Source organism: Saccostrea cucullata, unplaced genomic scaffold, assembly GCF_032062105.1.
Source record: "Saccostrea cucullata isolate Sc308-1 unplaced genomic scaffold, CSIRO_AGI_Scuc_v1 ctg613, whole genome shotgun sequence".
In the NCBI taxonomy this organism is placed as follows: Eukaryota; Metazoa; Mollusca; class Bivalvia; order Ostreida; family Ostreidae; genus Saccostrea; species Saccostrea cuccullata.
In genome coordinates this window covers 1-23,156 of record NW_026923726.1, presented here as the reverse complement: position 1 = coordinate 23,156, position 23,156 = coordinate 1, and the positions used below count along the sequence as shown (strand labels likewise).

The 23,156-nt window shown below is 33.1% G+C and overlaps 2 protein-coding genes and 1 long non-coding RNA gene across 3 annotated transcripts; 1 reads left to right on the top strand and 2 right to left on the bottom strand.

Moving 5' to 3' along the window:
* The first annotated feature begins 23 nt into the window (after window positions 1–23).
* Window positions 24–17,778, top strand: LOC134264772 (SUN domain-containing ossification factor-like). The gene is made up of 21 exons (XM_062747054.1): window positions 24–156; window positions 2,656–2,761; window positions 4,134–4,214; window positions 6,183–6,253; window positions 6,536–6,685; window positions 6,842–7,034; window positions 7,129–7,219; window positions 7,462–7,648; window positions 7,772–7,879; window positions 8,021–8,188; window positions 8,356–8,438; window positions 8,600–8,662; window positions 9,540–9,608; window positions 11,082–11,175; window positions 11,473–11,591; window positions 11,747–12,627; window positions 12,723–13,078; window positions 13,243–13,354; window positions 13,761–13,865; window positions 14,225–14,547; window positions 15,046–17,778. The coding sequence occupies exons 1-21, from the start codon at window positions 104–106 to the stop codon at window positions 15,623–15,625; spliced, it is 3,993 nt and encodes a 1,330-aa protein (XP_062603038.1). The 5' UTR covers window positions 24–103; the 3' UTR covers window positions 15,626–17,778.
* Window positions 17,779–19,339: 1,561 nt separating this feature from the next.
* LOC134264779 (uncharacterized) lies at window positions 19,340–22,031 on the bottom strand. The gene is made up of 5 exons (XM_062747063.1): window positions 21,744–22,031; window positions 21,303–21,557; window positions 20,530–20,742; window positions 20,243–20,359; window positions 19,340–19,824 (listed from the first exon to the last, which is right to left on the bottom strand). Exons 1-5 carry the CDS (start codon window positions 22,029–22,031, stop codon window positions 19,729–19,731), a joined length of 969 nt encoding a protein of 322 aa, XP_062603047.1. The 3' UTR covers window positions 19,340–19,728.
* Window positions 22,032–22,162: 131 nt separating this feature from the next.
* Window positions 22,163–23,040, bottom strand: LOC134264760 (uncharacterized). Its single transcript, XR_009991611.1, has 3 exons — window positions 22,922–23,040; window positions 22,661–22,759; window positions 22,163–22,561 (listed from the first exon to the last, which is right to left on the bottom strand). It is a non-coding gene; the product is annotated as an uncharacterized LOC134264760 (long non-coding RNA).
* Between the last annotated feature and the right edge of the window lie 116 nt (window positions 23,041–23,156).

The following is a 23,156-nucleotide window of genomic DNA, read 5'->3' as shown; positions in this document are numbered from 1 at the left end:
CGTCGCCGGAAGTTGAGCTATCCACAGTCAACACAGAATGGGGAAAGTCGGTCATCAGAGCTGTAGAAATGTGAAAGAGATGTAATGAGTTGATCTAAAGAACATGTTGAAGTCAGACAGATTAATTCAGTTGGTGATATTTAATCTGTTGTTAGGGTAAGTGTTTTTATATTTCAAAGCTCTGCCTAATCGCTTAAACTTTCACTAAACATGAAACAAATTCAAATGTCGAAATGATGTAGGTGATGAAATTTGTGTATAAAAGAAGTATATATTGATTTTTCTTCCTTTTATGGCATAAAGGTCTTTCAATGAAACTATAAAGACAAGCAGCAGAATAAGATTTGATACAAAGTTATTTAAAAAATAGATCGTTAAATGGAACATTTTCTGTCTGATGTACATAAAATATAATGATGCAGATTGCAAAACATGTAATATATCAGTATATCACATATCCTATGTAAATCTTGTCATTAACCTATTGTACCTTGATCAAAAGACGTCAGATCAATGAATGATTGATGCTGGGCCATATGTAATGTCCATACAGAGAAAATTATGTACACATAAGACCAACTACCAGTACATAGTAATACTTATATCATGAGAACCACTGGGAATTGATGAAAATCAGATTGTTAGCAATGTATGCAAATGATTTGAAACATTCTTATGATCAATATTTAGAGAACACCGTGTAACATGGTCTAATGTACCTGGCCTGAGTTGCTGAAGAAAACACTATATATTTCTATGGTCATTATTGATTTTAGAGAAAAAAAAGCTTACTTAAGCATAATAATATCCCATTTAAATCACACAGAGGTTTGTTCTAGGATATTAAATTGTAGTTTGAAATAATTGAAATACTATTTTAATGCTAACAAATTACATGTGAGAAAGTTGCAGTTATCATGACCACAATTTATGCATGCAAAGAAGCTTGAAACTTGTCTCATTAATATTATTACATGTACTCACTAAATGAGTAAAATCTCTCAGGAATTTAAAAAAATGTAAATGGAATAAATCCAGTCAATCGATAAAAATAATATCCTTAACGTGTTTGAAGGATATCCGTATAAGATATGAAGAAAAAACAATCAATACACGTCTCCAACATCTAGAACATTGGTCTTGCATGATGATTATTTTTTCTTTGAAAATATGTAAGAACTACTTCCTTGAAATACTTTATTATGGATGGAGAATCTTACATTCTAATGAAGTGTAAAACTGTCCAGTGGTCAAACCTGTCAATTTTTTTTATATTAAATGATAAAAATTTTAAATTAATTGATAATTGATGAAAATACATGTATGTTTATTTAAAAAGTTGAAAATCAAAGTAACTTTTTTTTTCAAAGGAATAGGTCAGAGGTCAGACTTATCTCTTCATAATCTCATGTCTTTAACTATAATCTATTAATTAGATAAAAAGATTGATATGGCATATTCAATAATAATTTGATGGATGTTGAGTTCAGTCAACGGAGGTCCAAAGTATCTGTTTACACAGAGATGCAGTGAGAGGAAAAGTACCTAACTAATGTACTTTGTTAATTGTCACAATGATAAGTCATGTTTACAAGGTGTACTATGATGACACAAGTTAACAACTATAGTTATACTTTTATCTGTTTACATTACAAAGTTCATTCGATGACTATGCACCTGTGTACAGAATAAGTCATTAACCTTAGGCTAAAGATTTTGAGAAATTGTAAATTTTATAAGTTTAATTTATGCATACAGTCTTAATAATTGCTGTCAATTAAAATTTTAAGTGAGTATACTTAGTGTAAATTTATAGCAGTTTAAGAAAACTTCACATACTGACATTTATTTAAAAAGTAAATATACATTAATACGTGTCCATGCATGGACTGCACCCATCACTGAGTCCCATCCCAACTTACTTAAATTATTATTTTAGGTATTTATGTTATGTTGTTTCTTGAAATCATTTAAAGGTCAGCTGTATATTTAAATATAATCACAGTGAATGCTGTTTGTATTTTTCAATACACACGAGTCCGTACTGTTACAATTTTGGTCTGAATGACATACCTTTCTGAGTTTACCTGTACTATGTAAATACTATGTAAATATTGGAATTATGTAGGTCAAGATTTATACCAGAATAGAAAGTCATTTAAATCCCATTCATATAGGATATCTGACTTGAATTGGCCTACAAAAATATCAGAGATTGCATGAATTAAAAAAAGATCAGTGATATACTAAGTTATTATGTATTAATTATTACTTATTAATAAGTGATTTTGCCTATTATTTAGTCATGTGTGTGTATATTCATGTAATATTACTACACAATATAAGAGACTGAAAAAAAAATGTGGATTAAAATCATGTGACCACAACTTGACAAATATATATACAGTGTTTGTAAAACAAAACAAGCATGCAAGCTCATTTAAAACATATTAGATACACAATGTAACAGTTTAATGAAAACTGTTTCATTATACATTTTTACCTAAACATCATTATACAATTTTTATATAGTAAAAAAAAATGTGGCCTTAGGTTTATATAATGTCTTCCATTGCACCTCTCAAAAGAATTCAAACCATTCTACACATATACTCTTGCATTACAATAAAAGACTTTCTTTTGATGTATTGACAGATTTTCCAGTGGGGGCCAGACAGTTGATGGTAGGGGAGGATCCAAGGTGGAGGAGGCTAAACCACCAGGGGAGGGGCAGGCCATTAACTCAGAACACCAGACACAGGTATACATATATATAGCAGTACATGTATCATAAAATCCAATATCCCTACCATACATTTTGACACTATGTACTACAGATTTTATGTATGGGTCAGTGGTATACACTGTTGGTGAATGGATTTCTCTGTTTCTTTGAGTGTAATCTTGAATGAAATCACAACCACCTACTGTTTTTTATGGGTTATCAGTTGGGATCACCTTTTGTCCCAGTGCACTCCTTTCTACACTCCAATAAAGATAAACAGTTAACTACGTAGAGAGGTGATTTAAGGTACTCCTACAGCTGTAAGGATCTTGTCAGGGGAATATGACAGGGGATTATATACTTTAAAGTAGAAAAATAGAACAGATGCACATATAGAAAATTGATCATCTTTATATGAAGTGTGAAGAAAGATATGTTAGAAGAAATAGATAATATAGCAGAATGATGTGTGATTACTGAGAAAACTTTAATGCATCAATAGATTAATGTATGCTCTAAATACCTTTCTCTTTGCACACACTTGTCAAATAGTAATGTATGGTTATATAAATTTATATATAAATGTTAAAAAAATTCTTGATAAGTAATTAGTATTATAAGACCTGCATATCTGATCAAGTCAGTTTTGCTAGAGATCAAATGATTAGTTGCTCCCAATACAGCAGTTTCCGACTCAAAATGTGTCATGTATTCTAAATCATATAATACCCATATGTTACCATTTTGTGATATATATATCTGAAACCATGCAGGGCAGACATGCAAAACAAAAGATGATGTAATCAGATATGAAGAAGATAAGGAAATTAATTCCAACCTTAAGAGACAAATATTTCAGACTGAATTATGGAGATAGTCTGTCCTTGAACCTTATGCAATAAACTGCAGAGCTGCACATGCACTCGCTGGTAATCACTTGCATGTCTGCCAGTTTTGCAAAGCATGTACTTATTGAGATATATACAACTATGTATATTTGTTTATGAATATGATACATTTGACATCTCCAGTCTTGAAAAATGTTTTATTAAAATTTTCAAATTCCTTCCATATGTAAAACTTTGTGTTTATGTATGATCAGAAATGCATTTTGAGATTCCTATAGCAAAACATTTTCATTGACACTGTCATTCTATAGTATTAGGGGCATCCATCTCCTATCCACAACTCCTCCTATACCACTCAATGAAATTTAATGAGACTTACCCTGAATCTTTATTACTTAGTGCTATTTTTATGTTTTGTTTGGATTCATGTATGGACTTTCTCATGTAGCAAAACATGGACTCTGGCATTCTACTCAAATTTATAGAGAGCAGGAATATCATTTTGTGAAGTCATTCAAATATAAAATTACTTCAGATTTATCTTTGTTTTGTATTTTCAGAGTCAAGAGACAGTGGATGAATTATCAGCTGAACAAAAAATAAATGGAAAGGAAAATGATAAGTCTTCCAATAATGAACAGGTAATAAAAAATCTGTATTCAGGTTAAATTTCAACATCAGAAATATACATGTTTATATAGGTATCACCATCTGTTGCGAAGTAACAGGTGTAGACTATTGTAAAGGCCATTATTTATAAGTTTGTGTGGGACTGTCAGACACGATTAAGTCTGCATGTAATTTAATGAACATGCCGTGGTTGGAAAGTCAGTTAGCTGTGTTTGCTTGTCTTGCTTGCAATGCAGAATTTCTTCCTTGTGTAAAATCAATTTTAGAGTCTGGAGATGCAAGATATGTGTTGTCCTTGGCATAATTAAATAGAATTTTTTTTTTATCTTTTACTGCTGCTTTAAATCTATGAATGATTGCAAATACAGTAAAACACGGTTATAGTGAAGTCCCGGGGACCTGTGAATTTAATTCGCTATATCCGTAATTCGTTATATCTGTGTAACGAATTCGTATAACCATACATAGCGAATTCGCAATATGCATGTTTTCCTTCAAGGGTTACTATTAAATATGTTAGGGAAGCAAATATTACAAAACATACCTTCGATAACTAATGTTTTATTATGAATTGAATTTTATATACAAATACTGAGAGAAAATAAAGTCAGTTCAATTATTCAAATTTTGAAATCTTTTAAAGTTCGTTATAAAAGATGTAAAATTCATTATATTTAACCTCAACGGGACTCGAAATCAGTTCGCTATATCCGTAAATTCGTTATATCAGAGTTCGTTATAACCGTAAAATTTTACAAAGATTTGTTAAAAATTTTGCCGGGGACCAAGAAAAACTTCGTTATATCCGTGAATTCGCTATATCCGTGTTCGTACTAAACGTGTTTTACTGTAGCTTTTAAGATGAAATTTTATGAAAATTGTAGCTCAGATGAATAAAAAAAAAAATTAAATTTGTAAAAGATTGCCTTTGATAGCTGTGGCTTGTATTGCAATCATGTCAATAAACTTACTCAAGATTAGAAATTCTCCTTCGTCTTGTGATATCTAACTATAGACAACCAAATGTGATGTTCATTTCTTAAATCTGTCTCAGATTTGTCCTTTTCTTTGCCATTTTGACTGTGAAGATTATTAGCTTTATGTGGAGAATTTTTTTTTTCATAGAAAGTTTAAGGTCAAAGAAAAGTGTATATGCTAATTAATGAGGTTTTGAGTTCCGACAAAAGAGCACTCTTAGGTTAGACATGACAAATGAAGAATGATAAAGTACAGCCTTGAGCAGGACAGAATGATGGACACTGTGTGTACAAGTTGTCCTTCAGTGGTTATGTCATGATGGCATTTTTTTCTGGTCTTGCTTTATAGGACAAAAATACATCATGTTGGTTATAATCCTTATATAGGTTTCATGGCAATTAAATTTATGGCAATACTGTTAAAAGAAAATAATTTAAAGAGTAAAGAACTATATGCGGTATATTGCTTTTCAAATTTTGAAAACTAGAATTCAATAAATTCTAAAAATATAAATTAACAGAACATGTTATAGTTTCAAAGCAGTTTATTCACAGTTTCTGTTTTTATTCACAAACTCAAAATTGACAACAATTTTAGCTTTAAAATTTATATGTGTGTCATATTTCATTGATATTATCATTCTACACAGAATATCAAAATATTGATCCTGAACATGCATGCGCTTACACAGACGTTTACATTTTTCTGGCAATTAAATTTACGTCATGTTTGTGACGTCATTACGTACATATTCCTTATGTATTCCTTTGATCATATACTGTTAAAAGAAATTATAATCAAAGTTTGAAAAATATTGATTACCGTAAAGTTCTTTAAGTTTGCTTTTTTTTTTTTCACTCCTATATGAATAAATTAATGAAACGGTGCTTTTAGGTTGTGTTTTGATTTCTGTTAAAAAAGAGAAATGAAAAAGTATTCTATGAATTCAATATGACTGATTCTTCATTCTAATTTCTTGGACTATTGATAACATTTTGTAGAGTGACCCTGAGTCAGATACAGAACCTCCCCACAAAAGTGAACCTGAAAAACAGACACAGACCCAACAAGAGTAAGTTTTATCAGTTCTTGATCTGTGTTTTGATAGTTGTGTATTCTGTATTTTTTAGCGTTATTTGCAAACATATGGCATGAAATGCACTTTTTTATATTTTTAATCCTGTATGATCCCTTCCATTTAAAATGGAACTTGTTGAGGGGGATAAAAACTGAATTCAATCAAAAAGTTAAAATGCAGATATATTTAGAACACATGGAAATAATAACAAAAAACATAAAAAAAAATATACATATATACTTTGTAAATTAATTGTTTATTTTGATTTCCTCACAGTGTTGAGGAAAAAAGCACAGACAAAGCTGAGGATTCAACAGGAACAGTCGTCAAAGATGATACAGATTTGGGAACATCAGGGAAAGAATCCCAGAATCCTGTGAATGTGGAAACATCACAGGAGAACAAAATCAATGGAAACCAGGACAGGTGGGTTAAAAATTTCGGATTCAATGGCTACATTTAGGCATTGCATTCAAAATTTTACACGAAGACATTTAAGGATATTGTAGATTGAGATCAATATGCTTATTATATAGTAATTCATGTATTTCTATGAACTGATCCAATATTTGTGTGTAACAGATCTCAGGAGGGCACTGAAAAAGTGAAAGAACCAGAATCAGAGTCTCAGACAGAAACTCTAAATAAAGAAACCAAGGATACCCCAGCCCCACCCCCAGAGAGTGAACAGAAGCTACCCCAGCAGCCTGCTGGAACCTCCACACCCACCCAGGGGGAACCTGTAACTCTGACCTCTGAACCTGGGGTCAAAGAGGTAAAAGGAGAACACAGAAGAGTTCCACATTTTGTAAAGTAGATGATTTCCTTTTCTGTGGTTTGTTTATTTGAGTTTTCTTTTGTTATATAAGGTAAAGGATGAGGCTGCTGAAAAAGACTTTGAAACATTTTCTGAATGGCGACAAAAAGCATTGGCTGAAGAGGAAAAGAACAAACAGAAAGGTAGGCAGTGTATGAAATGTTTCTTTGTAGTTTTTTTTTTTAAATGATGAGCATTTGTTTCAGCAGTTTTTTTTCCCTTATAAAAAAAACTTTAAATGATATTAATAAACAAATTATACGTTTTGTTATTTAACGTTCTAGAACTGTTTATTTTCTATCACATTTTACTGTGCTATGCATGTTTATACAAATGTTAAATAGCATTCAAATATATTTTTTTGTAATTTTTTCTCGTTCTTTAGCTGAAATGTCGGAACAAGGAGTAGTGGCCCCAAAGAAAAAGAATGGTGTAAAGAAGGTGAATTTTGCTTCAAAAGACTGTGGGGCGAAGATTCTGGCCAGCAACCCTGAGGCAGAAAATGTGGACCGAATTTTAACCAACAACAAAGATGAATACATGATCAACCGCTGTACTGTCAGCAAAAAATGGTGGGTGGATCCAAATTCTGGACAAGACACAGATTTTAGTCTAGAGTCTAGAGGAAAATATTCTTTTGTTAGAACGCATTATGATTGAATTATACATTAATATTTTACATTTAATTATTTTAGGTTTGTGATTGAACTGTGTGAACCTATCTATATCAAGGAGATTGAGGCTGGTAGTTTTGAACTTTTTTCCTCAAGACCAGAGAATATCAGTGTTAGTGTTAGTGACAGGTAAGGCTATTAAAGAGTTATGTAGTTATATGAGTTCAGCTGAAGGTATGTAACATTCAAGTGTAAATTAAAATATCTGACAGAAAGTTAAAACTATGTGAATTAGTTCTTGTGAATTACTATGAAATCTTTTTTGTACAGATATCCAACCAAAGAATATCACCGTCTAGGTGTGTTTACATTAACTGAGAACAGAGGGCTGGACAAGTTTGAAACCAAAGTGGAAAATGATTTTTATGTCAAGTATGTAAAGGTGGAAATGCTTACTCACTATGGGGATGAACATTACTGTCCACTGACAATGTTCAGGTAAATATTTTTTCTTTCACAAATTATTAATTTATTTTTAACAATTCTCTTTCCTGTTTGATATACATCTTCAAAACATTTGTTTAAACTTGTGTAAAGAATGATTGGTTGTCATTGTTGGTAAACTTGGCATGAAGTAATTGTGTTTCCTATTTTTGTGAATTCAGGGTGTATGGATTACCAGTGGAGTTAGATGATGATGATGACTTGGAATCTCAACATGAGGAGGGGGAGCACAGTGGGGAAAGCAGTAAGGCTAGCCATTTGTATAACCATTAGTAAACTTAAAATGGTAGCCATATTGTGACTACCAGTTTATATATTTGTTAAGTGCATGTTTTACAGTAGTTTATAAGGGAGATAAATCTTTACATGAACTTCAATGCATTTTTTTTGGTCATATTTTTTTAGCGTCTGATAGTGTTGAGGGAGCTGACTCAGATCAACCAAAGAATTTGTTCTCCAGTGCTAAAGGTAATTTTTTAAATTCAACATATGACATATAACCCTATTAATGGGATTTAAAGAAAAGGGTGTAACTAGAGGATATTCATCTTTTCAAATTATAGTTCATCAATTATTTGTTTAAAACTGTCTAAAGAAATAATTTTGTAATAATTATAACATCATTGGACAATAACTTTCCTTTTTAGCATTATAATGTATGTGACATCCCCACGCCCTCATCCACTTCTGATGTTCAATAACTAAAACCCTATTTTTTATACTTTTAATTACAGCCTTTTTTTATTGTATGAAAATAGGTGGTAAACATACAGTTTTCTCTCTCTTTCTATCTCTCATTTCTCTAATGACACATCTATCGTTAAGCTTAACTGTAAGGTTAAGTTCTCTCAGTCAAAAAGCTCCTCTATCTCTTCTAACATTTTCAAACTTAATAAAGAATAGTATACTAATCCTATCAAACACAATTCACCTTTTTGCTCTCAGAAAACTCTTAACAGTTTCTCTAATACTGGGCCTAAACATGCTAAAAAAGGATTTCTTTCTCATTTGTAAGTTTTTGAAATGTTGTTTCTTAATAAAATCCTTTTGAAAAAAACCTAAAAACAGTTATTTTGATGGTATAATTCCTTTTGATTTTTGACATTGACCATCTTTTTTGACTTACAGAATAATGTTATTTTTGAGAATCAATTTTACCAAATTTATACTAACAATGATTTACGTATTGAGGGTGGTACATTTATTAAAGTAAAATAATTATGGCAAGAATAAAGAAGTTGATCTTTTGGAGAATCTGGCAAAAATTGTTTCACCATTGCAACCTTGATCAAAATTTGCAGGAACATGTGTAATACTTTTCTGCATGTGATTTCCTTTCTTTCAGATACTGTATTGAAACTGGTAAAGAAAGTTTTAAATGTTGAGGAGAAATCAGAAATTTCACAACTCAACAGTAAGTATTATACAGATATACATGTAGATACACACAAGAAACATGTCACTAGTTGAAATTATTTCAGAAACTGAAATTTGCTTTTTTTTTTTTTTTTTATTTTTTTTATATTTATCAAAATATCCTCGTTGCATGTGCCGATTTTCTTCATGCACAATGCATGTACAATATTACATGTATAGTCAATATAGACTGTTCATATAGTCCTCTGCGTCTCTGCACTCAGTTTTGAACTCTTGTGAGTTTGCTGTTTATTCTTTACATAAAACGTACAAAACTAAAGTTTGAACTCAGCTATAGTTTTACCTTAATAAAAACGCAACAAATATATAATATGTGGGGCTCCTCACTCTATCTTAGAGGATGTTAACCCCCCCCCCCCCCAACTCTTTCTAGATCCACCACTACATTTCTTCTCTTTCAATCTCTTTGTTTTGGTGTTGAGATGTGGCGGGAAAATGTTTGGCACATTGTAAAACGAGCTCTATCCTATATCCTAGTCTCCTGGACTAACATGTCGTAATATTCTTTGCTTTTTAAGAAATCAATATTTCATCATATTTTTGAAAAACATCCATAGGAAATGTTTAAATATACACTTCATTTCAAATAAATACAGCAGATCCTGTTTTAAAAAGAGAAAGTAAAATTGTTGATTTACAACGCGGGCTTTGTTTTAGACTATGCCTAACACTCGTACTAATTTTCTCCGCACTTCAGTTATATCAGAGTTTGTCAATCAGGATTGGATGAAATATTTACCCCATTATTTATGAAATTTAATATTACGATTATTGTGCTTTTTCCTAAACATTTAGAAAATCTTTGTTTAATATTGATCATGTTGATTCCCCGGCGATATGAATGTTAAATATTTTTATTTAAATTGTTAACTCCGCAGAAACGCACAGCGACTTAAAACTTTCATATCATATAACCGACCGCCTCCTGGCGGCCGGTAATGATGTCACTAGCCAGTTTACAAATGTTCATGTGAGAACTATAGATTACTTACCCCATATTTTGATCAATTCTTGTTCTCAATGAATTCTGTCAATATTGATGGATTGTCACTGTAGATCACAAAATTTTTACATGTAGGAACAACTCATTTTCCCAAAATACATGTAGCTATCTATTCTTAATTATCAATACAAAATGTTGATGAATTCTGGTTCAGGTTGCTTCAGGTTATTACAGGAAAAATAAAGTTCTTATAAATGAAAAGTGTTTATAATCTGTTGTTTTTTTTGAATACGTAAGTTTACCATTTGTATGATCATTTTCCATCATTTGAAATACCTGTAAGTGTCCCTTCCAAATTTCTTCTTGAGTGAAATCACTTAAGTGCACAACCCTATAGATTTTCCAGATACAACGTTAATAATTTTTACTAATTTTACATTTATGAGTGACAATAATTTTTGCAGTTACTCTGATTGTAATTGTGTGCATATTTCATGTCATGTATAGATACCATGCCTCTGAATGCCACCTCAAACAACGTGACTGATGTTGACAAGGCAGCAGCACAGGAGAAGATGGCGCCCTGTGAACCTAAGGCAGAGTAAGATAACTTTGTGTCTAGTCTACAATTAATCCTACATTACATACGATTTCATTAGCAACTTTTTATAATAAGTCTAAAGATTGTAAGTTGTGTGGCTGAATTAAAAAAAATTGCATAGACTGTAATTTGTAACTGAGTTCTCTTATATTAAGTGATACATGTATATATTTCATAATTTGACAGTTTAAGATGACATTAAAGTTTTAATAGCACATTTCAACTACATATACTCACAAGTACATATACAAATGTATACTAGAAATTGGTTTAGAGCAGTAAATTCTACATTGACAGAGTTCAAAAAGAGAAGACTGAGGCCGATGTAGTGAACACTGGGAAAGGAGAGACCTCCCCCAAACCCCCCACCATCACCTCTTGTCCTGCTGAGCTAGAAAAACCATGTGATACTCCAGGTATGACTGATTTAGATAAACATTGGGTATGAATAAAAAAAAATTATTGAGAAATGATGACAAAAATCTCCCACAATGTATGTCTTTTTCTGGATATTGAGAAGGGGGAGCATTTATAATGTTAATTCTTAGAGGATTTTTGAATTTTTTTGCAGGGACTGTAAGTGATGACATGAAACCGGATCTTTTGGATCCTGCTGTATCCATAGTTACCAAGCTGGAGGACCATGAACAAATGCCGAGTGAACAATTAAAGCCTCCCATGGTTTCCTTAATACAAAGTGGAAATCACAAGAAGCGCTTAACTCTGTATGAGATGTTTCTGTCATGTATTCTTCCACACAGATTCAAGATTAGCCACCGACAGAGGTCCACTTTGTCAATGTGTAGTTATGTGCGAGCATTAAAAAGAGATTGGATCTCGGTGCCTGGGGAATTTACCTTGCTACCAAGGTCAAGGACATTTGAATCTTCAACAGCGACACCCTCAGTAACGGTAAAGAAGGAGGTTGTGGATCACACAGAGGTGGTAACCACCCCTACATCTGAAGTGATGGAAACTCCAACAGAGAGAGAAGGGGAAAGTCAGTCACCTTGTTTTATCCCCACGCCCTCTCCCACTTCTGATGTTCAAATTTCAACAGAGACACATGTTCCTACTCTTGAATCTGAAGTTCCTGTACAAGACAGTACAATTCAAACAAAAGAAACAAAAACTCAGCAAGGATTTGATCAGTCGCCTGTTTTATCAACATCTCAGAAAACAATGGACAAAACAGAAAGTCCAGAAGTCAGAGCCACATCTTCTGTTTCTGTGGAAAACACGGTAGCTTGGGAGATACCAACAGCTGAGTCCTCTACTAGTCACAAAGAAGTGGAATCTAGTCAGAATGTACTAGAGCCCAGTGTTGTTATTGATGTTAGTACGGATTCCTTTTCTGAGACTCCACATCTACAGCAGACAGAATCCATTACAACAATGCCAGTGTCTGACACAGTTCCAGTTTCAACCTCACCATCTTCAACAGAGGAAAGTGTAAGTCTGAGATAAATGTTATTTTATTCCATGTATTTCTCCTTAATTTACATTTCATTCACATTATTATTGGTATTGTATAATGAATTTTTCAGAAAACAGAGCAGAAAATGCACCTTCCAGAGGTTAATGGTGCCTCCATCACAACCAGCAGTGCTGTACAGACAGAGAGTTCTCAGGACACCGAAGTGAGCGGCCAGACTTCTGAGGAGGGGGACAGGCACACAGAGGACAGTTATCCCCAAGCCACAGTGACCCCTGCCCCAGACACAATGGAGCAGACCACTGAATCCAGCTATACACTGTCAGCAGACGACATTGAGTACACGCCACAGAAAAACCTCCGATTGGTCAAGGTTCCCATCCTGCCTCTGCAGAAACGAGAAACGGCCATAATGAGACTGACCAATAGGATCAAAGCTCTGGAAACTAATGTTTCTCTCAGCAGCAGGTAAACTGACAGAAAGTTTACAAATATTTTTAATAGTAACGGTAAATAATAATGTTTTTGCAAATTTCTAAGATAGGTAGAATTTAAAAGAAAAATTATAAAATATTATGAAGTGTACCTTTTAACTATAAATCTAAACTGACAATTTTTTCACACAAATTCAGGTTTTTGGATGAGATGACTCAGAAGTTTAAGAAGCAATCAGAGGAAATGCAGAAACTGCTGACTGCTAAATTTGAGAATGTTACCAGAGACCTTATGGTCGCCGAGCTCAGAGTAAGGATGAAAAAAATCTCTCATTCAATAGAAAATAAGACTTTCTCTCAAATGCCTTTTATTTTGAAAAAAAGTCAAGCTTTTACTTTTGTGTTTATGAGAAAGACTTCCAAAATTGACAGCTTAATCTTTATTTTCATGCACATGAGAAAATGCTACAAATTCATGTAGGGTACACATTGTTGTGATATGATAACATGTTTATATCCCCATTTTTTGTGATAAATATTTTCTCTGGTTCAATGCTTTGAAATCTTTGAAGGTCTTTTTCATTTTTGAAAATACCTGTAAGAAATTCCTAGGATGTCATTTTCGTAACTAATTCCACTTGTAATATGAAACTTTAAAACATTAAATATTTATTGCAAAAAATATTTTTTGTATCACATTTTTACATTTATTTTAGGACAGAGAACAACAGGTGCAGATCAATTTTCTGGAACACCGCTTAGATAACCTGACAGACATGGTGTACAGACTCCAAGACGAGATGTTTCATCTCAACAAACAGGTACACTTACAGCTGTTATAAGAATACTGTAGACATTCTTTTTTCCACGGGGTCAAAATTCTGCAGATTCTCTATTTTCGTTTAATCCGCAGGTCAAAAATTGCGCAAATTTCTCAGACTGTCACTATGTCTTGCATTAATATTAAGTGTGCATAATTTCCGCAGATTTTGTTAATATCAAAAGAATTTGGTACACAAAGATATAAAATAAAAATTCATAATAGATTTTTGTAGTTTGCAAAAGTACGTAAAGTATTTTTATTTCATAAAGAGAGTATTATTACAGACAAAACTGCAAGGTTTTTGAAATGTGAGGAGATATGAATCAAGGTTTATTATAAATTGAGTATCTTTTGTAGGTCCTGGATAGACAGGTTTTCTTTACAACTGTGGAGATTTTTGTCCTGTTCTGTATTCTCCTTGTTTGTCTGAGGCGAGGTAAATCTACTGTGGTTAACATGCCCCCGGAGGTCAAGAAGCTGATTGAAGGAATGCCGCTAAGTATGGATGTGTCCAAGGTTCCAAGGCGGAATTCCTACACTGAGGGAGCCAGGAAACCAAACAAAATACTGATGTCTGAGGGACAACTACAGAAACACAGCAGTGATCCTTCACTGGGTATGGCATTTTTTGTAAAAGAGATGTGGAAATGTTTTACTTCCATAATAAAACATGCATCTTCATTTTGTAATCTCTCTTTCTCTCTCTCTCTCTCAGAAAACTTTTTAATAGAGTAAGCACACTGTTATTTTTAAAAATACTGTAAATGTATTACATTAGCGGTGTATTATATTTAGCGATTTTGGGTTTTTTAAATCAAATAATCTAAATGTCTTTGTATTATTTTTTATCTAGATTCAGCTAAAACATCAATTGCGAATTCACGGTTATAGCGAAGTCATTTTGGATCCCCAGCTATATAAATTAAATGAATTTCTTATACGGTTATAACGAATTACGGATATAGCGAGGTAATTTCAAAGGTCCCAGCAACTTGGTTATAACCAAGTTTTGCTGTAGTGTTAAATCAATAACTTGTTGACATATTTTCGAAGGATATTGAATTTGCTTGTTATATTTATAGCTTTAAATAAAAAAAATTTCATTACATTTATTATATTCATACATGTAGCTTTAAATTCCATAATATTTAAAACTCTTTCAATTTTTAATCCTTCACTTTACAGCAAAGAGATTTTCAGAGAAGAAAAAAGAAGAAAAGAAACAGAGTGCAAGTTTCGAAATCTACAGAAATCCACAATCTCCCAGAAGATTTGAAAAACATAAGTGCTGACAGTCATAGTGAGGCTGGGCTGTTATTTACTAGTGATATACCCAAAGAATTGACATCAAGCACCAAGCCAGAGAGGAATTCTGGGGGACTGCTGTCGTACTTTTGGAAAGATAAAGAGTCGGTGAACAATTTGGCACAGAGAAAGACTAGTTGCCCAAATTCTCTCCCAGAGGCGAACAAAGGTCAACAGTCTAATAAGGCAGTTCCCTCAAGTGCAAATGGACAAAAACTGATGAAGAAATCTTCGTCTTCGGAATGTGCTGCCTCCAACAAAACAAGTCAGAATGGACATTGCATGTTTGTTTATCCTGTCATTCAGACTTTAGCACCTACATTTTCTTGTTCAAAGCCAGCCAATGGTCAGTTCAGTGGCCGACCTCCAGACAAAAGCAACGCTGGACATCCCAAAAAGAAGTCGCATAAAAGGGCATCAAGTATTGACCTTTCTGCAGTGCAGAAAAGATAGGTCTTTCTCTGATTGGTTAAGGCTTTATTTTCACAAGTTTATTTGTGGGCATTAAAGTAGTTTAATTTATTTTTGCCATTTTATCTGGTTCTACAGATTAATTTATTTTTACCTTGTGTAGTAAAGCTCTGTTACAGCATGCAAGCTTAATATGATGAATTCAAGTTAACAGTGGAAAAATGCTCTTTCCTGTATTTTTAAAACACATACATTATCAATTTAGCAGAATGAATTATGTTAATGATGAATCAAAATTGTTCCTTGTCACTTTGTAATAAGCAACGTTCACTTTATAGAGTTAGATGTACATAAACATGTTTTTCAAGATGGGGTTTACATTGAGTTTGATACATACATGTTTATAGTACTGACAAATTAATTAAAACGGAATGAAAATTATGTCATAATTAGATTCAGTATTTGTACAAGTATAGTAAAAACACCAGTATTTCTGATTTAATTCACTGATCAAATAATGGTGCTGATTTTGCAAACATTAGCTTTAATTTTGATAATGTTCTTTTTTGTCTTGAAAGAGAAGAGCATAATTCAAATTTTCATTTCTGTTGCAATAGATATTAAGGATCACTTCTTGAAAATCAGAATTAATTCAGTTTTGTCTATATGTTAACTTATTAACTAATCATTAATTACCTAATGAATTTGTCCGGTACCGGTGAGGGATTTTGTTCATAGTTTACTCACATATGCTTAATGTAACATTGATTAATTATCTTTTAAGAATTTAAATTTAAGTTAACTTTCATGAACTTCGTTCTTCTTAAGGCACATTTACAACTATACAAATTATTGACATGATGTTTGCTTCGCCGCTAGTATTTATATCGTCTGTGGAATGCTAGTTGATGGTAGTGGTGTAATCTGAGAGGGTTAATTTGAGCTGTTTATCTGGGTTGTATATGAAGTTTCTTTGTATCTTGCATACACAAGGGGCATTTGGCAAATGGAAAGTGGAGAATTATTTTAAATATTTTTTTTTCTTGATAATCTAACAAAGAAATGAGGTGTTGTTTCACTTGGTGAACAGGTTCAAAACTTGTACTGAAATATTTTAAAGATCTAATTTTTTAAAATTATTTATTTTTTGCCACTCTTAATTTTTTCAAAAGCTTGTCATTAAACTATACACTATGATACTTAATATCCTTACTTGTAACCCCCTGCCCATCTCCCAAAGATTCACATTAAACATGAACTTGCAGGGGAGGGGGGATTACAAGTAAGGATATTAAGAACAGTTCAAAGCTGTGTTGTTTGCATATGTGTGGTTTTAACACCACCCCCACCCCCAGCATAATTGATTCAAGTCTCCTTTTACAAATGTCCACTTTGCTTTTGCACAACTGTTTTCTTTTCTTTCTTTCTTATTTCTTTTTGCCATTTTCCTTCTCATGTGTAGACGTGTTTTTAGGATTTCAGTGAATGGTCACTGCCTTTATATTTACTTATTTCCTTCAAAAATTCTAGTCCCCAATTATGAATTGTGTTCTTATTTTGCACATGCAGTGCTGCCTTTGTTTTGTTCATGTTTTTTCAGTGTATAGTGCTAAGGTTTCAAACATTTGTTCTTGTGCATTCATAAAGATAGACATCTTAATAGGTAAAAACCTGTCAGTGTAATGATTTATTGTGATCCTTATTAATGTCCTATAATGTATGAACATTCCATGAATGTAGTACATATTGTTGTAATAACATTGTAATACATGTATGTACCTGTCTGATGTTAGAAAATTTATTTTTCTTTTTGATGTATCTTTAAAAAAAATCATTTTGATTTATTTTCTTAAAAAGATTGAATGCTAAATTGGAAACGCCATGAAAACTGAGATTAATCCAGAAGAATCTCCTTTTTCTGTGATAAAAGATGGGATGTGACTTTTGGTTCTTTATGCAGAAAATAACTTAACTTGGTTGTGTTTTGATTATAGCATACAGCAACAGATAGTTGTGTTTGTAAATCCATGATATTTGTTGATTCAGAGTTTAGTAATGTCCATGTTGAGCAGTAATTTTCTTGATTTGACAATTTGGTGCTAATGTCCAGGTCCACGTGTGTCAAATTTAAGTCAATGCAGTTAAATTGTTATAGCTATTTAATGTTGAATTAAAATTTCTGAAGAACTCTTAAAGTTTCATCTTTTTTTTTGTTTTCTTTTGAGCTCAACAAAGGAATCAAAGTTGAGCTTATGGTGTACACCATAGAACTGACATCCCAATTTTAAAGTTGTAGGAGCAAAATATGTTGCAAGTTTAGCTATAAACTCTGTTGAACAAAATTTTATTAATGATTACATCTATCTAGGGATGCACAGAATCAGTTTGCTTTAGTCTGACATTCATTCCAGATGAACAATACACACTTTCGTGAATAAAGCTCAAATTAACATTTTTTGCTCATGCATTCTTAATTCATCCATAAATTGACAATGTACTGATGCATGAAATGTTAAAATCAGAAAAAAGCACGCACTGGAATTTTTAATCCAAAACTTTATCTTTCTTCCAAAGAAGGTTAAAATGCAAATGACAGGTCCTTTAAAAGGGGAAAAGACCCTCTAAACTATTTTTATTCTGATAAATGTGAATAAGTCTCAATATAAACAATATTTTGCAACGGAAAATCTAAAAATAATTATGCCCCCCTTCTAAGAAGGGAGGGCATATTGCTTTGCTGCTGTCTGTCGGTCCACTTAGTTTCCGTTCATTTTCTTCACAACCGTTGCACTTATTGAAATGAAATTTGGTATACAGGTATAACACATGAGAATCTAGGTCAAGTTCTCTTTTGGGTACGATTGCACCATTTTTTACAGAGTTATGCCCCTTGGACTTAGAAAAATTACACTTATTTGCAGTTTCCGTTCATTTTCTTCGCAACCATTGCACATACTGATGTGAAATTAAGCATACAGATTTATCATATAGATATCTAGGCCAAGTTCTGTTTTGGGTAAAATCGCGCCATTTTTGACAGAGTTATGCCCCTTAAACTTTGAAAAATTCCAATCATTTGCAGTTTCCGTTCATTTTCTTCGCAACCATTGCACATACTGATGTGAAATTAAGCATACAGATTTATCATATGGATATTTAGGTCAAGTTCTGTTTTGGGTAAGATTGCACCATTTTTGACATAGTTATGCCCCTTAGACTTAGAAAAAATTCAATTATTTGCAGTTTCTTTTCATTTTGTTTGCATAGGTTGCACATACTGAAATGAAATTTAGTATACAGATTTATCAGATAAAAATCTTGGTCAAGTTCTGTTTTGGGTACGATGGCACCATTTTTGACAGAGTTATGCCCTTTTGGACTCAGAAAAATTCCAATTTGGGGGGAGGGGGGCATATAAGTGTTTTACAAACATCTCTTGTTTATTAATCAACATTGTTACCATTGAAGCAATGAAGTTATTTCGTAAGAAACTTTTTGAACAATATTATTTACTTTCTAAAAATGTCAGTAAATGTATGTCAGAAAATTGGTTTCAACCTTTTGATCATACTGATTTCACGTGTTACTTTTTAAAAAAATATTTGTGTCGAAAAAAAGTCTGGATCTGCCAATTTTGACACCTGATTTCTTGCAGGAATCACTAGTACAAGGAGATTTTTCTTCTTTCCCATCTTCTCTCTTCAAACATTTTAAAATTAGCAATATTTATTATTTAAGCAGCACATAGTGCTTTCAATAAAAATCATTGTCACAAACAATATATAAAAAGAGGGTTGTCACAGACAACGATGAGAAAATTGTCCAAGACAATAACGAAATGTCAATTAAAAGTATTATTTAATTCTAATAATAAAATCACAAATAATTTGCCTGTATGTCACTGACAGCTCCTTTGAAAGACGTGGTAGTAAAAAGTCTCAAAGAATACACGTGGTAGTAAAAGTCTCAAAGAATGCACGTGGTAGTAAAAGTCTCTAAGAATGCACGTGGTAGTAAAAGTCTCTAAGAATGCACGTGGTAGTAAAAGTCTATAAGAATGCAAAAGTTTCCATTCAAAATCCAGGAGGAAACTGCTTTTGACAAAGTCATGTTGTGACTGTCAAAATGGACACAAAGCTCAGATGCTAAGAAAATCTTGGATCTTTGGTTGGTGATTGCATCCAGCAGCTAAATGGCGACATGCCACCAAATAGATCATTCATGTCTCCAAGCACTTTTTCCTGCAACAGACAAAACCCTACGATAATTAAGCTGATAATGCTATTCAGAGGACACATAAACTGATAACTGATTCATAAATTAAAAAAAAAAGAAGTTTAAGTCTGTTATGAGCAGAGACTCATTTCACATCCAAATTTATGGAAGAAAAGAAAACCCAACGTTCAAAAGATACAGTCAATATCACAGATCGTGTATTTGTATTTGAATCATGCACATACTCTGGTGTGCTCTCTTTAGACCTAACATTTGTACAGACGGAATACAAATGTTCGAAATTTTCTAACTTAACCACCAAATCTTGAAAGAATAAAATATCCTTAGTACAGGCTAAATGCATGTTTACAATTTTTTAGCAGAAATCAGATCAAAACTGTCTGAAAAGTAGCATTTTGAAATAAAACCAAAAGAAAAACCCACCTTCGTCTCCGAGCTAATCAACTCCTCCATTTTGACGCCTGTAATCTGCGCAGACTTGACATTGGACTCAAGCTGTTGCTGATGAACATTTTGTCTAGCTTTCTCCTGAGCCATTATCTAAAAAAAATAAAAACATCTTTTAGGCCATGCATTAGTTTCAATATATTTTTTTTTACACTGTATATAAATTTTATTGAAACTTAATAAAGCCATAGCCAAAATAAATAAAATTATGTTCATGACAAATAATGTTTAAGCAGATAAATTAAAATTTAAACATGTTTCACCTGGTCATATATCTGCTGGTTGGAGGGAAGAATCTGTGACGTATTATTCATTTGACGCCATGCGTTTTGGTTCTGGCGACGCTGTGCGTCATGCGTCTCTTGATTACTTGAGAGGCGCGCTTCACCATTGTAGCGTCTATACACTGCGTCACGTCTCGTCTCCTGACTGTCAGACTGACAACTTTCTGTGGAATACTGCGCAGCAAGTGTTGACTGTAAAAAAGAAAGGAAAATTACACATACCTTACTGGTATATGTCAATTTGCATTTCCAATTACTGTTTCCCGAAAATAATGATACATGTATTTGAATTGTTGATACTTATAAGTTCTGTTTATACCATATTACAGAAATTATTTTGCTGCCCATAGTTATGTTTTATCCGCGAGAATGTCATTTTCGCATAATTACATGTAACTGTCTGCTCGCGAAAATTTAATTCTAAGCGTATACATGTAATTAAATGCAAAAAATTACATAGAACAATAACCAGAGTTCTTGAAAATTACGCTAATAAATATACATGTATACCAAAAGAACATCTCGCAAAATTAATGTGTCACGAAATTTGCGAACCTACAGTAATTTTTGCATTATTAACGATGGTTTTGACACCGATAAAATATCTTTTAGTAAATAAAAATATTGTCCTAGAAATAAAGAATTTAAATTTCCTCAAAATTGCTAAAATTTTTAAATTATATTACGCTCAAAATAAATTCCAACTTTAATATTTTTTGTTCGCTAAAAATAACAGTATAGTATTTGCTTACCCAATCACATGCCGCTTTCTTGGATCTGTTCACAGCAACACTGTTCATTTGTCCTGCAGGATTGACAGATTTTGATTCAGTTTTTGCACCCACAGAAGAAGCAGTCATTGTTAGTGCAACGTGACTTCCCCCCATTCTCTCTGTTTGACCACGCCTCTGGGAGGGATTGCGTGCCTCAGAAGGAGGGGCCCAGCCTTTAGGAGCAAATTTTGGGACGTGCGCTGAAGGTCTGACGTTCCTTGTTGAGTTATTATTCTAAAATAGAAAATGAAGTCAAAATTAATGTTATGGAGTAGTATTTCATAAATTTTATTTCTTATTTTCAGGAATTGTTTGTAAAACTGATTTGACATCACTTTGTAGATTCATTTATTCAGTCTAATGTTCCAATATGACATTTAAAAATGATTTAGCCAACTGCCGACTGACTTCAGTACTTACCGAGTTGTTGACTGAGACAGTCTGAGATCTACCAATCATCTGTTTTTGCGTTGTCAAAGTTGGCATGGACAATCCGTTCCCTGAGAGAGTCTGTTTTGTCTCCTGTTCTGAAATGTTTGTGAACTCCCGGACTGGTGATGTAGCTCTGGGTGACGACGGAGGACTGTCCAGATATCTGGTTAACCCCAGGTCCTCTAGTGTCGGAGTCGGGTGGTACATTATTGTCATGTAATCTGGTGGAGCGTATCTGTTTATGGGCTTCACCTGAGGCTGGAAATATACATTCATAATTTTTAATTTCTTTTAATCAAATCCCACATGACTTTTTGTATTCAAAAAAAATCTTGAAGGGTATCTTTTTCTCCTAAAATTAGGACGTGTATTAGAAATTTAGAATGGCAGCAATATTTTACCTCTTTGCGAACCACTCTCTGTTGAGGACGAGCAGGTTGCACATGCTGAGCTCTGTGGAAGGAAGCTGCGGCTCTTGACTCAGTCCCTGGATGTACAGGAGCAGGTTGCACTTCTTGATGGCGGCGGAAATCACCACCATTCACTAAATCAGTCCTATGATGAGTCTGATAATCAGAACGAGCTGGTTGCCTTTGTTGAGGATACTGGTTTGCCCCGTTTGCTCTTCCATTTACCAAACCTGCCCTGGCATGCATATGATGCTCATATGGACGAGTTTGTTGCAAATGTTGCGGCCGGTAGGAGGATGCATTGCTCACAGACTCTGTCTTTCCATTATTTCCAGTTCCATGAGGATAATTTTGACTGATTGCATGAGAATGCCTATCTCTCTGTTGAAACTGAGTCTGAAATTTAAATAAAACATTTTGAGACCATAAATAAATTATACTCAGTATTTCATAGTAATTATAGATTCATTAGTATAACACTGTGGTACTACTGACCCACTGTTGTCCTACTCTGTCGGGCCTCTGAGTAGGTTTAGTGTTCTGTCGGACTATGTGGCTCGCTTGCTGCACTGAACGCTTTCTGGGTGGCTCAGTCTGAAAATCAAATGAATAATACCATGAATAATCGTTATTAAAGAAGAAAAAATAATGCATTATTAGCGTTCAATGTTTAATGTCGAAAAGTTTTTTGATGAATAAATTTGATTTGAAACCCAAAAATATAAAAGTAACATAATTAATTTTGGCCACACTTACTCTTTTGTTTTATTTACAGTGTAAAGTAAAACAAAACTGAGACCTCCTCAGGCTGCCCGGAAGTTGAGGACAGGGCCAAAATGTCCAGTCCCAACCTCTTGTAAAAACTCGAGGCATCTTCCGGGGCAGGGCAGGAGACATCGAGTCGCTTCTGAAATAGAAAAATAATCAGATTTACATTCAGAAATATGTATGTTTAAGCATGGTTTTAATGCTCAAATTGACGAGATTTTGA

Coding starts and splice junctions, on each gene's coding strand:
- LOC134264772 (XM_062747054.1), top strand. CDS start 104: ATGTTGAAGTCAGACAGATTAATTCAGTTGGTGATATTTAATCTGTTG. Junction 7,220..7,461: donor GGAAAAGAACAAACAGAAAG/GTAGGCAGTGTA, acceptor CTCGTTCTTTAG/CTGAAATGTCGGAACAAGGA. Junction 8,189..8,355: donor TGTCCACTGACAATGTTCAG/GTAAATATTTTT, acceptor TTGTGAATTCAG/GGTGTATGGATTACCAGTGG.
- LOC134264779 (XM_062747063.1), bottom strand. CDS start 22,031: ATGAATGTATATTTCCAGCCTCAGGTGAAGCCCATAAACAGATACGCT. Junction 21,558..21,743: donor CTGTCTCAGTCAACAACTCG/GTAAGTACTGAA, acceptor TTTCTATTTTAG/AATAATAACTCAACAAGGAA. Junction 19,825..20,242: donor TGATTAGCTCGGAGACGAAG/GTGGGTTTTTCT, acceptor TGTCTGTTGCAG/GAAAAAGTGCTTGGAGACAT.